Source organism: Xenopus laevis, chromosome 7L (assembly GCF_017654675.1).
Source record: "Xenopus laevis strain J_2021 chromosome 7L, Xenopus_laevis_v10.1, whole genome shotgun sequence".
In the NCBI taxonomy this organism is placed as follows: Eukaryota; Metazoa; Chordata; class Amphibia; order Anura; family Pipidae; genus Xenopus; species Xenopus laevis.
Genome location: NC_054383.1, coordinates 484,472 through 499,370, shown reverse-complemented (window position 1 = coordinate 499,370; position 14,899 = coordinate 484,472). Strand labels below are relative to the sequence as shown.

At 42.0% G+C, this 14,899-nt stretch overlaps 2 protein-coding genes across 2 annotated transcripts in view; both read left to right on the top strand.

The window, feature by feature from the left end:
* LOC443731 (TCR VDJC BV5 BJ1) overlaps nucleotides 1–14,899 on the top strand; it is a 188,089-nt gene that overhangs the window by 44,443 nt on the left and 128,747 nt on the right.
* On the top strand, nucleotides 8,589–10,790 carry LOC121395797 (trypsin-like). Its single transcript, XM_041570080.1, has 5 exons — nucleotides 8,589–8,631; nucleotides 8,808–8,958; nucleotides 9,259–9,512; nucleotides 10,303–10,439; nucleotides 10,616–10,790. Exons 1-5 carry the CDS (start codon nucleotides 8,592–8,594, stop codon nucleotides 10,763–10,765), a joined length of 732 nt encoding a protein of 243 aa, XP_041426014.1. The 5' UTR covers nucleotides 8,589–8,591; the 3' UTR covers nucleotides 10,766–10,790.

Here is a 14,899-nt window from a genome sequence, read left to right as displayed (position 1 = left end):
AGTAAGTATGAAGCAGAGGGTTGGAAAGTAATTGAGAACAATAACTAAGAATCCCTCAGTATAAGGATAAACCCCCACAGCTGAGTCTATACATAAAGGCCACACTACTGTTAGTCTTTTGCAGGTGCTCATGGCTATTCAATCTCACAGTCTTCCAGACTCTTAAGGGGGGTTGAACTCATAAAAACGTCAATAATAAAAGAATCATCATTGATCATTACATTTATAGATAACGATGTTCCACTTCTGACAAATTCACAGAGCAAATTTCCACTATTTTCCCAATGTGTGCACCAGAAATCTTGGTGAAGTGAGCAGGGGTATTTAGCAACAATTCTGCAGTCATTCTGCTTTTCCACAATCCATCTCTTCACAATGGAATAAAATGATAGAGGGGGTGGAACACAGAGTTTATTCACCATTTCTACATGACCCAAATGAATGAGCTCCATCAGCTCTTGATAGAATTCTACACGTCTCTTAATAACTTGCTTCACAAATGTCAGCTATTAATTCTATGAATACTTCTCATTAGAGGCATACAGAGCCATACAGATATAGGATATTTTACTGATTAACCCCCAGGGTAGTTCAGCTTTATTATGATGTAGAAAGGGATATTATGAGACAATTTGTAATTGGTAGAGATGTCGCGAACTGTTCGCCGGCGAACTTGTTCGCGCGAACATCGGGTGTTCGCGCTCGCCGGAAGTTCGCGAACGTCGCGCGACGTTCGCCATTTTGGGTTCGCCATTGTTGGCGCTTTTTTTTTGCCCTCTCACCCCAGACCAGCAGGTACATGGCAGCCAATCAGGAAGCTCTCCCCTGGACCACTCCCCTTCCCTATAAAAACCGAAGCCCTGCAGCGTTTTTTCACTCTGCCTGTGTGTGCTGAAGAGATAGTGTAGGGAGAGAGCTGCTGCCTGTTAGTGATTTCAGGGACAGTTGAAAGTTTGCTGGCTAGTAATCGTTTTGATACTGCTCTGTTATTGGAGGGACAGAAGTCTGCAGGGGTTTGAGGGACATTTAAGCTTAGGTAGCTTTGCTGGCTAGTAATCTACCTTCTACTGCAGTGCTCTGTATGTAGCTGCAGTGGGCAGCTGTCCTGCTTCTGATCTCATCTGCTGACTGCTGCAATAACAGTAGTCCTTGTAAGGACTGCTTTTATTTATTTTTTTGTTGTTTTACTACTACTACTACTACTACTATAAGAGCCCAGTGCTATTAGTCTAGCAGTGTTGGGGAGTGGGACTGGTGTGCTAATCTGCTGCTCCTAGTAGTTCAGCAGCACCAACTTTAATTTTTTTTTTTAATATTCATTTTTTTTTTATTTTACTTTTTTTTATTTTACTACCGCTGTAGTAGTGTATAAGTTGACCTTTTAGGCATTATTTGCCCTGTAGGCATTATTTGCACACTGTTTTCTTCAACCCGCCATCTAGCTGTGTGACCTTGTTCACATTCTGTCTAAATATCCATAATATTACCGTCTCCAGAAAAAACACCGGAGTGACTTTTTTCAAGCAGCCATAATATATTTTACGTAATCCGTATCCACCGCTGTAGTAGTGTATACGTTGACCTTGTAGGCATTATTTGCACAGTGTTTTCTTCAACCCGCCATCTAGCTGTGTCACATTTTGTCTAAATATTGATAATATTATCGTCTCTAGAAAAACCACTTGAGTTACTTTTTTTCAAGCAGCCATAATATATTTTACGTAATCCGTATCCACCGCTGTAGTAGTGTATACGTTGACCTTGTAGGCATTATTTGCACACTGTTTTCTTCAACCCGCCATCTAGCTGTGTGACCTTGTTCACATTCTGTCTAAATATCCATAATATTACCGTCTCCAGAAAAAACACCGGAGTGACTTTTTTCAAGCAGCCATAATATATTTTACGTAATCCGTATCCACCGCTGTAGTAGTGTATACGTTGACCTTGTAGGCATTATTTGCACACTGTTTTCTTCAACCCGCCATCTAGCTGTGTGACCTTGTTCACATTCTGTCTAAATATCCATAATATTACCGTCTCCAGAAAAAACACCGGAGTGACTTTTTTCAAGCAGCCATAATATATTTTACGTAATCCGTATCCACCGCTGTAGTAGTGTATACGTTGACCTTGTAGGCATTATTTGCACACTGTTTTCTTCAACCCGCCATCTAGCTGTGTGAGCTTGTTCACATTTTGTCTAAATATTGATAATATTATCGTCTCTAGAAAAACCACTTGAGTTACTTTTTTTCAAGCAGCATTCATATATTTTACGTAATCCGTATCCACCGCTGTAGTAGTGTATACGTTGACCTTGTAGGCATTATTTGCACACTGTTTTCTTCAACCCGCCATCTAGCTGTGTGAGCTTGTTCACATTTTGTCTAAATATTGATAATATTATCGTCTCTAGAAAAACCACTTGAGTTACTTTTTTTCAAGCAGCATTCATATATTTTACGTAATCCGTATCCACCGCTGTAGTAGTGTATACGTTGACCTTGTAGGCATTATTTGCACACTGTTTTCTTCAACCCGCCATCTAGCTGTGTGAGCTTGTTCACATTTTGTCTAAATATTGATAATATTATCGTCTCTAGAAAAACCACTTGAGTTACTTTTTTTCAAGCAGCATTCATATATTTTACGTAATCCGTATCCACCGCTGTAGTAGTGTATACGTTGACCTTGTAGGCATTATTTGCACACTGTTTTCTTCAACCCGCCATCTAGCTGTGTGTATTATCGTTTCCAGAAAAACCAACTGAGTTTTTGTTGTTGTTGTTGTTTTTTTAAAAATAATGCCAGGCAAAGGCAGGCCGCCACGCAGAGGCCGTGCTAGGGGCCGTGCTGCTATGCAATCCTGTGGCCCTAGCAAATTGCCCAGTTTTAAAAAGCCAATGACCCTGAACTCCCAAAATGCTGAAGAGGTAGTTGACTGGCTTACACAGCACACCCCATCCTCTACCGTTTCTAACTTTACCACAACATCCTCCTCATCCTCCACTGCTATGGCCACCCCACGTAACACTTCCTCCACCACCGGTGCCCCTTCTTCACTGGGGTCAGAGGAGTTATTTTCCCATGAGTTTCTTGAACTGAGTAATGCGCAACCATTATTGCCAGAAGAAGATGAAGGAGATGAGGACCTTACACCAGATTTAATTCTGGCAGAGAACACGATAGAGATGGACATAATGAGTGATGAGGAGGAGGTCCCCGCTGCTGCTTCCTTCTGTGATGTGTCAGAAGAAATTGATGCATCTGAGGAGAATGATGATGAGGAGATTGATGTTTTGTGGGTGCCTAGTAGAAGAGAGCAAGAGGAGGGTAGTTCAGATGGAGAGACGGAGAGTCAGAGAGGCAGTAGGAGAATAAGACTTAGAAGAAGCAGGGAGGACAGCCCGCAGGGATCAGTAGGGCAACAACATGTATCGGCACCTGTGTTCAGCCGGCCAACGCACCCGCCATTGCCGCCAATGCCGCCAATGCCGCCAACTTCTACTGTTACCGCCAGATCGCACACTTCCAAAAAGTCAGCAGTGTGGGATTTTTTTAATGTGTGTGCCTCTGACAAAAGCATTGTAATTTGCAATGAGTGCAGTCAGAAACTGAGCCTTGGTAAGCCCAACAGCCACATAGGTACAACTTCTATGCGAAGGCACATGAGCGGCAAGCACAAAGCACTTTGGGAGCAACACCTCAAAGGCAACAGGCAAACTAAAAGCCACACTCCTTCTGGTCCAGCATCTTACTGCTCTACCTCTGCTCTCCTTGACCCGTCTGAACCACCCTCCACTCCGCCTTCCACCTTGACCACCTGTTCCCATTCCCAGTCATCTGCCACCAGCCAAGTTTCTGTGAAGGCCATGTTTGAGCGTAAGAAGCCAATGTCTGACTGTCACCCCCTTGCCCGGCGTCTGACAGCTGGCTTGTCTGCACTCTTAGCCCGCCAGCTTTTACCATACCAGCTGGTGGACTCTGAGGCCTTCCGCAAATTTGTAGCAATTGGGACACCGCAGTGGAAGGTACCCAGCCGCAATTTTTTTTCTAAAAAGGGAATACCACACCTGTACCAACATGTGCAGAGCCAAGTTACCGCATCTCTGTCACTTAGTGTTGGGCCAAAGGTCCATATGACTACTGACGCATGGTCCTCCAAGCATGGTCAGGGCAGGTATGTCACCTACACTGCCCACTGGGTGAACTTGGTAATGGCTGGGAAGCAGGGAATGGGTAGCTCAACAACAACAGTGGAGTTGGTGTCACCGCCACGGATTGCACGCGGTTCTGCCACCACCTCTACTCCTCCATCGCTCTCTACCTCGTCTTCTTCTTCTTCTTACTCTGCTGCTGGGTCCTCCTTCTCCTCCTCCACACCTGTGCACCCCAGCTCCCCCTAGGCTATTCGACGTGCCAGGTACGCCGTTGTCACGCTGTCTTGGGGATGACGTGCCTGGAAAGCAAAAACCATACCGGATCTGTACTCCTGTCATCTCTGCAGTCACAGGCCGATCGGTGGCTGACCCCACACCAACTGCAGATCGGAAAAGTGGTGTGTGACAATGGAAGCAATCTGTTGGCAGCGTTGAGACTAGGCAATTTAACACATGTGCCCTGCATGGCACATGTGTTAAATTTAATAGTCAACGTTTTGTCTCCAAGTACCCAGGATTCCAGGACGTTCTCACCCAGTCCAGAAAGGTGTCGGCCCATTTCAGACGTTCCTACACAGCCATGGCACGCCTTGCTGACATTCAGCAGCGCTACAACATGCCAGTCAGGCGTTTGATTTCTGACAGCCAGACTCGCTGGAATTCAACGCTCCTTATGTTGGAACGTCTGCTGCAACAACAAAGGGCCGTCAACGAGTACCTTTTTGAACTGGGTGGTAGGACTGGATCTGCACAGCTGGGGATTTTTTTTCCCCCGTTACTGGGTGCTTATGCGCGATGCCTGCAGGCTCATGCGACCTTTTGAAGAGGTGACAAATATGGTCAGTCGCACGAAGGCACCATCAGCGACCTAATACCCTTCGCTTTCTTCCTGGAGCGTGCCGTGCGACGAGTGACAGATGAGGCTGTAGACCAGCGTGACGAGGAGAGCTGGAAGCGCACGATTTCTGGTCGGAATCACCAGAACGAACCCAGGCACCTGCTGCAACGCAGGGAGAGGTGCCAGAAGTGGAGTCAGAGGAGGAAGGTGGCTTTGTGGAGGAGGAGGAGGAGGACCAACAGGAGCAGGCTTCCAGGGGGCTAGTGGTGACCTTTTGGGGACCCCTGGTCTTGTACGTGGCTGGGGGGAGGAGACCGTGGATGATGCAGTCCTTGATAATGAGGAAGCGGAGATGGATAGCTCTGCATCCAACCTTGTGAGAATGGGGTCTTTCATGCTGTCATGCTGTTGAAGGACCCCCGTATCAAGAGGCTTAAGGAGAAGGACCTGTACTGGGTCGCAACGCTACTAGACCCTCGGTACAAGCATAAAGTGTCAGAAATGTTACCAACATACCACAAGTCCGAAAAAGATGCGGCATTTACAAACCAGCCTGCAAAACATGTTGTACAATGCTTTTAAGGGTGATGTCACTTCAGGAACTCATCAACATTCCAGGGGCAGAGGTGCAGTAATCCTGCCACGAGCACACCTGCAAGGAAAAGCCCTTTGGCCAGTCTGTAACGTCAGACATGCAAATGTTTTTCTGTCCAAGGCAGCGCCACAACCCTTCTGGATCCACCCTCAAAGAAACGCCTCGACCGGCAGGTAGCGGACTACCTGGCATTAACTGCAGATATCGACACTCTGAGGAGCGATGAACCCCTGGACTACTGGGTGCGCAGGCTTGATCTGTGGCCAGAGCTGTCACAATTTGCCATGAACCTCTTGTCTTGCCCAGCCTCAAGTGTGCTCTCAGAAAGGACCTTCAGTGCAGCAGGAGGGATTGTAACTGAGAAGAGAACTCGCCTAGGTCACAAAAGTGTCGATTACCTGACCTTTATTAAAATGAATGAGGGGTGGATCTCGGAGGGTTACTGCACGCCGGAAGACTTGTTCTGACTTCTATGCAGCTGTCCTTCTCTTCAAGCCTCATGACTCCACACACAGCTGTCCTTTAGCGTCCTCCTCCTCCCTCCGCCACCGTTACAAACTAGGGTGCAAACCCTACTGGTTTAATTTTTTCTGGCCTCTGTGCTTCAGTGGCTGCAACCAAAAAAACTGGGCAAACAATGTCTACAAGGTCAACGTATGGCAAAAAATGACTATTTTCAGCATTTATATGGCATATTTTTTCTGGCAACTGTGCTTCAGTGGCTGCGTCCAAAAAAATGCATATTTTCTGCATTTATATGGCATAATTTTTCTGGCCTCTGTGCTTCAGTGGCTGCAACCAAAAAAATGCATATTTTCAGCATTTATATGGCATAATTTTTTCTGGCCTCTGTGCTTCAGTGGCTGCAACCAAAAAAATTTATATTTTCAGGCATTTATATGGCATAATTTTTCTGGCAACTGTGCTTCAGTGGCTGCAACCAAAAAAACTGGGCAAACAATGTCTACAAGGTCAACGTAATGGCGAAAAATGACTATTTTCAGCATTTATATGGCATATTTTTTATGGCAACTGTGCTTCAGTGGCTGCGTCCAAAAAACTGGGCAAACAATGCCTACAAGGTCAACGTATGGCAGTTGTTTAAAGAGAACAGTAGATTACTAGCCAGCAAAGCTACCTAAGCTAAAAATGTCCCTCAAATCCCTGCAGACTTCTGTCCCTCCAATACAGAGCAGTATCAAGCAGATTACTAGCCAGCAAACTTACTATCATCTGTCCCTGAAATCACTAACAGCTCTCCCCCTACACTATCTCTTCCAAGCACACACAGGCAGATTTTTCAGATACATTTTTGCCCTTGATCCCCCTCTGGCATGCCACTGTCCAGGTCGTTGCACCCTTTAAACAACTTTAAAATCATTTTTCTGGCCAGAAATGTCTTTTCTAGATGTTAAAGTTCGCCTTCCCATTGAAGTCTATGGGGTTCGCGAACCGTTCGCGAACCGCTCACGTTTTTGCGCAAGTTCGCGAATATGTTCGCGAACTTTTTTTCCGACGTTCGCTACATCCCTAGTAATTGGTTTTATTTTTTATTATGTGTGGCTTTTTGAGTTATTTAGCTTTTTATTCAGCAGCTCTCTAGTTTGCTATTTCAGCCATCTGGTTGTTAGGGTCCAAATTCCCCTAGCAACCATGCACTGATTTGAATAAGAGACTGGAATATGAATTGGAGAGGCCTGAATAGAAAGATGAGGAATAAAAAATAACAATAAGGGGCACATTTACTTAGCTCGAGTGAAGGATTAAAATGAAAAATACTTCGAATTTCTAAGTTTTTTCTGGCCCAATTGGCTACTTCGACTACGACTTTGAATCAAACGATTCGAACTAAAAATCATTTGACTATTCGACCATTCGATAGTCGAAGTACTGTCTCTTTAAAAAAACTTCGACTAAATACTTCTCCACCTAAAACCTACCGAGCACCAATGTTAGCCTATGGGGACCTTCCCCATAGGCTTTCTAAGTAATTTCCGATTGAAGGAAAATCGTTTGATCGATGGATTTTTCCTTCGATCGTTCGATCTAACTAAATGCGGTAAATCCTTCGACTTCGAAAGGATTTTACTTCGATGGTCGAATATCGAGGGTTATTTTCTCTCAATATTCGACCCATAGTAAATGTGCCCCTTAAGTGTAGCCTTACAGAGCATTTGTTTTTAGATGGTGGTCAGTGACCCCATTGAAAAAGCTGGAAAGAGACGAGGGAGGCAAATAATTCCAAATCTATCAAAAAAAAAAGAAATAATGAAAACCAATTGAGAAATTGCTTAGAAATTTCCATTCTATAACATTCTAAAAGTGAACGGCCCCTTTAAGAGTTTTTTCCATTTATTGAGGTATAACTCAGATACAGCTGTTCATAATGTCTGTAGCTGTTAGATGATCTTATCAACATCAACATCTGATATGAACATATAGGAGGTGAGAGTCAGAGAACAAACGAGGGGCCAATTACAAAATGAACAGAGTTATTATATAGAGGTACCGGATTATCTCATAAAATAGGAAACAGGGTCAATGAAGGTCTTATTGTCTGGAATGTTTCCACTTTCAATTACTTGCCAGAGGTTTTGCTTCACAATTCTCTTATTTCTTCCAATGTTTAAGTCCATTAGAAGTTAAAATTAAATAGATTTGATTAATGGATATATTTTTATATTTTATTCTCTACCCCCCTGTGCAGAAATAATAGTGAAATATGTTGAAACACAGTGAGACTGAGTACAAATTGCTTCATGTATGGACAAGGAATTTCACAAACACATTCCTGATAAGCCTGAAATCCTCTGGAAAATGGTAAAGATTGTGAGTCCCTCTGTGTCATTCCCACCACCCCCCAAGGCCACTCATATTCATACTTTTTACTTCTATTTAAATACATAGAGGTGAGAGGTGAAGGGCTGATCTGTAGGTTTGGGTATAAATACCAGAAGTTTCTCCTGCAGAACATCTACTTGGACACATCTCCACCATGAAACTTCTTCTGATCTTTGTGCTCCTGGGAGCAGTGGGTGAGTTCCTTTGCCAAATGTCTCTTACTTAATCTTTATATTATTTGTTACAAGAGTTTATTGTTGTATGTTAGAGGAAAAGCCCTTACATTTATCTATTCATTTTACCCATTTGTCTATATTACTGTGAAGATCAACATTTACACAATAAGAATTCATGTACCTTCTCTTCCCAGCTGCCTTTGATGATGACAAGATCATTGGAGGTTCTACCTGTGCCAGGAACTCTGTCCCCTACATTGTCTCCCTGAACTCGGGGTACCATTTCTGTGGGGGGTCCCTGATCTCTAACCAGTGGGTTGTGTCTGCTGCTCACTGCTGGAAATCGTAAGTACAGAGTCCTACATAACATGACCAGAACCATCGGGTTCCACAGGAAGTAAATCTTTATAAACATTTAATGACGCACCAAAGTTGATGTTACAATAGTCAATTATATCAAGTGATTAAAAAGTTGAATCCTTTCTGGGACAACTGAATACGAAACAACATTATACTTATTATTCCTTTGCCATGTTAATTTTCAAGCTTATTCTCCAAATAGAATATCCTTTCCTGTGCCAAATGACTCCATCCATTTTCTTCTTCATTGACATTACATTTCTGTGTATTTACTTTCCCTTAAAGGAGCGTCCAGGTCAGGCTTGGGGAACACAACATCGCCCTAAGTGAAGGAACAGAACAATTCATCAACTCTGCCAAGGTCATCAGACACCCCAACTACAACTCCAGGACCCTTGACAATGACATCATGTTGATCAAACTTGCCTCTCCTGCCTCCCTTAACTCCAATGTGAATGCTGTGGCTCTGCCTTCTAGTTGTGCCAACACCGGTACCAGCTGCCTGATCTCCGGCTGGGGAAACACTCTGACCAGTGGCTGTAAGTTATCAAAATAAATACTGTTAATTCACAAATATCAATTTCTGAAAACTTTCGAGACCTGGGGAATAATTATAAATATAGTGCAGCAAGATTCCACCCAGAAACACTCAGTTCCAGCCAAACTCAGCCACTTCCCTGTCTTATACAAAAAAATGTTCTTGAATCCTCAATGGGTTAATATTTATTTTTAAATGGAGGGTGGAGAAAAAAAAATCTCACATTTTGTACTTATTGATTAACCATGCGTGTTTAGTATTAATTTGAATTTGAGGAGGAACAAGATTCAGAAATGCTCCAATTACAGATAATGAAAAGATGCTGTGACATTTGGGAAGGAGCAGTTTGCCTGTAAATGATTCTATGGGTTTCCCTTGAACACCTAAGACTCAGTGTTGTCCCTTCTGCAGAAGATCCATTTCATTGTTACTAACACAGTAGCTCATGTTCATGTCCAATCACTGATTAGTAGCTGCACCTTGTAACCAGATAGAACCATGGGGGGAATAACTTGCAACTTACTCACATAAAACAACAAATGAGTCTCCCACAGAGACTTTATCTCCACCAACTGTGGATTACAAGGAAGAATTAAGGCGCCGTTGACAAAATCACTTCTAATTATTCCCTGGTCATTACAGATTCTGGTGCCTTATTGCTGATTCACTAGTGTTACTGTAGTTGCTGTGTCGTTGTCTACTGTGCAGCTCGGTATGGAAAAAATATGGAGAGTCTCACATAAGTGTTGCCAATATCTTGTCATTTAGTATCCAAACTTTTTATTTTTTAGCCAATTATCCAGACCTCCTGCAGTGCTTGAGTGCCCCCATCCTGACTACCGCCCAGTGTTCCGGTGCCTACCCCGGTCAGATCACCAACAACATGTTCTGTGCCGGATTCTTGGAGGGTGGCAAGGACTCCTGCCAGGTAACTCACACAATCCTTCTGATGTTGCATCACTGAATTCTTCTAGGTGGTAAATACTGAACTTTGTTTTCATGGTTACCCCTAATAATTATCTGTCTGCCTGAGGATTCATCTTCCATAAGAAGTAATGCATTGAAATGTGAGATATGTCTAATAACAATCTCTCTTTTCTGTAGGGTGACTCTGGTGGCCCCGTGGTGTGTAATGGAGAGCTGCAGGGAGTTGTGTCCTGGGGAATCGGTTGTGCCCAGAGGAACTATCCTGGTGTCTACACCAAGGTCTGCAACTACAACTCCTGGATCCAGAGCACCATTGCTGCCAACTAATCCTGTAACTTATTGGAAACTCTTAGGTTTTGGTTCTGATTCTATGGCACAAATAGGATTTTCAAATAAATATTTTATTTAATAAGTGGTCTGTCAGATCGTTTAAATTTGGGTCTTTGATAAAAATCAGGGGTATCCCTCAGAGCCTTTAGGAATGTCCATTCATACTTACATAAAATGGGACAAGTCTTGTTTGTAGCTGTACCTCTGTTGGGTTTGGAGCTGTAGCCAGAAACACAAAGAAGCCACCAGGAACCATACATTGTCCCACCAAGAACTTGATCTATCCAGTAAGTGTCATTGTTGCAGGGGAATTTGCACAGATGATCTTGTTGTCTCGGGACAGTTACAGATTTGGCACCGATGCATTTGTGGGTAGTTTACTTCTGATCCATGTTTCGTAAAATAAACCCACCAATGAACTGCTGGTTTTAAATAGATGACCAGTAATGCTACCTAGTAATTGCTTGCTATGGGCTGCAACCATCAACATCATACAGGGGCTGAATCTTATGTTAGAAAATAAACAACACTGCACAAGAACATTTTGGAAGAAACTAATGGATAAACTTAAGAGACCAATACTAATATTAGAGCTAAAGGGACAACAACAAACGGATAAGATACTGGACTTCATAGCAAATCATAATACTATAAGTGTGTGCCAGCATGGTTTTATGTGTAATAGATCTTGCCAGACTAACTTAATTTTGTTATGTTTTTGTAGCCGAGGATGAGTACAGTACAACAGTGCTTAATTAGCAGGCTCATGCAGCCATTACACAACAGTAAGCAACTCTAACACCACAAGCTGTATAGAAAGTATGCACAGTACAAGTCTTGAGCACAGTGACATCTACAGGCCATTTGTATAAACACCACATATTCCCCCTATAGTAGGAAAGCATTTGGACAACTGTAATTTTAAAACAATATTATACATTCTTCACATCACAAAGTCCTTGGTCCATTCTTCTTATTATTATTATTATTAACATGTATTTATATAGCACCAACATATTGTGTAGCACTGTAAAGTAAATTTGATTATACAACTTAATCACATGAATTCTATACATAGAACATATGGAGTTACATACATCACAATCAATACCGGTACAAAAGGTGAGGGAGGCCCTATGCAGAAAGAGCTTGTGGATGTGATTTACTTAGACTTTGCTAAAGCATTTGATACAGTGTCACACAGAAGGTTACTGGTTAAATGAAGGAGTGTTGGCCTGGAACATAGTATTTGTACCTGGATAGAGAACTGGCTAAAAGATAGACTACAAAGAGTGGTGGTAAATGGAACCTTTTCTAATTGGACCAGTGTTGTTAGTGGAGTACCGCAGGGCTCTGTACTAGGTCCCTTGCTTTTCAACTTGTTTATTAATGACCTGGAGGTGGCCATTGAAAGTACTGTTTCTATTTGTGCAGATGAGACTAAATTGTGCAGAACTATAGGTTCCATGCAGGATGGTGCCACTTTGAACAGTGATTTGTCGAAACTGGAAAACTGGGCAGCAAACTGGAAAATGAGGTTCAATGTTGATAAATGCAGGTTATGCACTTTGGCAAAAATAATATAAATACAAGTTCTACACTAAATGGCAGTGTGTTGGGAGTTTCCTTAAATGAGAAGGATCTTGGGGTCTTTGTAGATAACAAGTTGTCTAATTCTGGGCAGTGTCATTCTGTGGCTACTAAAGCAAATCAAGTTCTTGTATAAAAAAGGGCATTAACTCAAGGGATGAAACATAATTGTGTCTCTTTATAGGTCCCTGGTGAGGCCTCATCTGGAGTATGGGGGCAGTTTTGGACTCCAGTCCTTAAGAGGGATATAAATGAGCTGGAGAGAGTGCAGAGACTAAGTGCAACTAAACTGGTTAGAGGGAGGGAAGAGTTAAATTATGAGGGGAGACTGACAAGGTTGGGGTTGTTTTCTCTGGGGGAAAAAAGGCGCTTGTGAGGGGACATGATTAGACTTTACAAGTACATTAGAGGACATTATAGACAAATAGCAGGGGACCTTTTTACCCATAAAGAGAATCACGTACCAGAGGCCTCCCCTTCAGACTAGAGGAAAAGAAGTTTCATTTAAAGGAACAGAGTAGGGGGTTCATCACAGTGAGGACAGTGAGGTTGGGGAATGCACTGCCGGGTGATGATTCAGTTAATGACTATAAGAGGGACTTGGATGATTTCTTGGACAGACATAATACAAAGGCTATTGTGATACTAAACTCTATAGTTAGTATAGATATGGGTATATAGAATTTATGTGACAGTAGGGAGGGGTGTGTGTATGGGGCTGGGTTTTCATTTGGAGGGGTTGGACTTGATGCACTTTGTTTTTTTTCAACACGATTTATTTATGTAACTAGGTAACTATGTAACTATGAGTGAATACCGGTAAGATAACTGCTTTATACAAAGCCTATTTATTGTTATGTGAATTTTTTTAGAAGTTACTTTAAACTCATGAGAATCTTTTTCCTCTAAAGCCATGAATAATATTTTATTTATTAAATGTTATGGACATTTGTTTCCATCAGATTATTTTTTCTTTCAAACAGGTCCTCCAAGTCCTCCAGTGGCCATTTGTGGGCATTGGCGCTCATGTAGGCCTTTTTTATGTTTCCAGTGAGGTGCCCAAAAATGTATTCAGTACATGTACTCATCCATTTCCCACTCTTCAAGCCTATGAGATTCTGATTTATATTCCAAAGACTGTGTTTTATTTTTGGTTTTGGCCCTAGATTTTCTGCTGCAATTATATTTATTCCAATGCTGTGTCCTATCTCCATAGATATGAGGCTGCCATGGGGGGCTTCATTTGTTCCTCACATGATAGCAAGTGAAGCAGGGCAAACCCCATATCTTTTATAATGTCAAGTGATGTAACATTTGGACGGTGGGCCCCTTTGTCAGACATATAGACGTGTGGGGGTTCACCTGCTTCACTTGCCATTGTAATTCTGTTGCAGATACGTGGGACAGGTGCTGACCTCTCTAACCAGTTCCAGGCAGTTCTATTTTTGGGGTAAAGAGGTGTATTGCTCTCCAAGGCTTCCCTTGCCCCTCATATGCAAACCTATATATGAATTAGTGGGAGCGAGTGGACTGACGTGTCTGGAGATAGAAATCCTTATTGCGACCATATGTCACTATATTGATGAGCTCATTTCCATCTGGTCTGGCTCCCCAAAACCTCTAGGACCTTCACTTGTAAATAGCCCCGTGATTTCTCTACAGACTTGCAGAATAATATATTCAAAGGGGAAACTTCCCTGTATTCCAGTGATCCTTAAATAAGGAAAAGATTTTTCTTCATCAAAGTCCTATGTCATTAATCAATATGGATATAAATATTATATTTCCCAGCACCTCATTAGTTACAAAAGAACAAAAAGTGTTTTTCTAGGGAAGAACAAGCACTGGCAGTTTTCATGTGGGAAACGTGTGGATGTTGCAGTCGATGCAGAAAAAGCTTTGTGTAGTTCTTGTTGGTTTTATTTACAGAATTCTGATAAGTAATTTGGTATCAGTGGAAATTTTCTTCCCTTGATAAAATCCATTTCTCTAAACCTAAAATGCCTGTAATAACATCATGGTAAATACCTTCCCCTGAGTCCAGTTAACTCATATGAATATTGTTAGAACCAGTCAGGATCAATTTAAATTTAATTCAAGTGTCTAGGATTCTTCCTGCATCCCCCACTGGGATCCACATATTTATCTGAGAGAATCACATTTACATTAAGAGGCAACAAGTACATAACAAATAGTCCCTGTGTTTTACATTTATAAACATGAATCACTAGGAAAGCATTTGCCAGTTTATCCATTAATAAGATATTTTATTTTCTAAAGAATCTATAGAATAAAAAGAAATTGCTGATTGGCCAGGGACAGACGAGATATGACTAATAAACTTTACTAAATGACCTGGTCTTCCTTAGGACTGGAGGTACTGAGAAACTACACCGTTTTTGGGATATATTAAATGATAATAACCTCAACATCCAATTGACATTCAGAAGAGAATATGTTTTTTTTTTATATAACTTAAAATTCAAAAAGAAAAGGTTGTGGGAACACTCCATGGCTAAATAAAAATATACTTAATTACAA

Excerpts from the sequence above, each read along its gene's own strand:
- LOC121395797 (XM_041570080.1), top strand. The coding sequence starts at position 8,592 with ATGAAACTTCTTCTGATCTTTGTGCTCCTGGGAGCAGTGG. Across the intron at positions 8,959-9,258 it reads GCTGCTCACTGCTGGAAATC|GAGCGTCCAGGTCAGGCTTG; the intron begins GTAAGTACAGAG and ends TTTCCCTTAAAG. Across the intron at positions 9,513-10,302 it reads AAACACTCTGACCAGTGGCT|CCAATTATCCAGACCTCCTG; the intron begins GTAAGTTATCAA and ends TTTATTTTTTAG.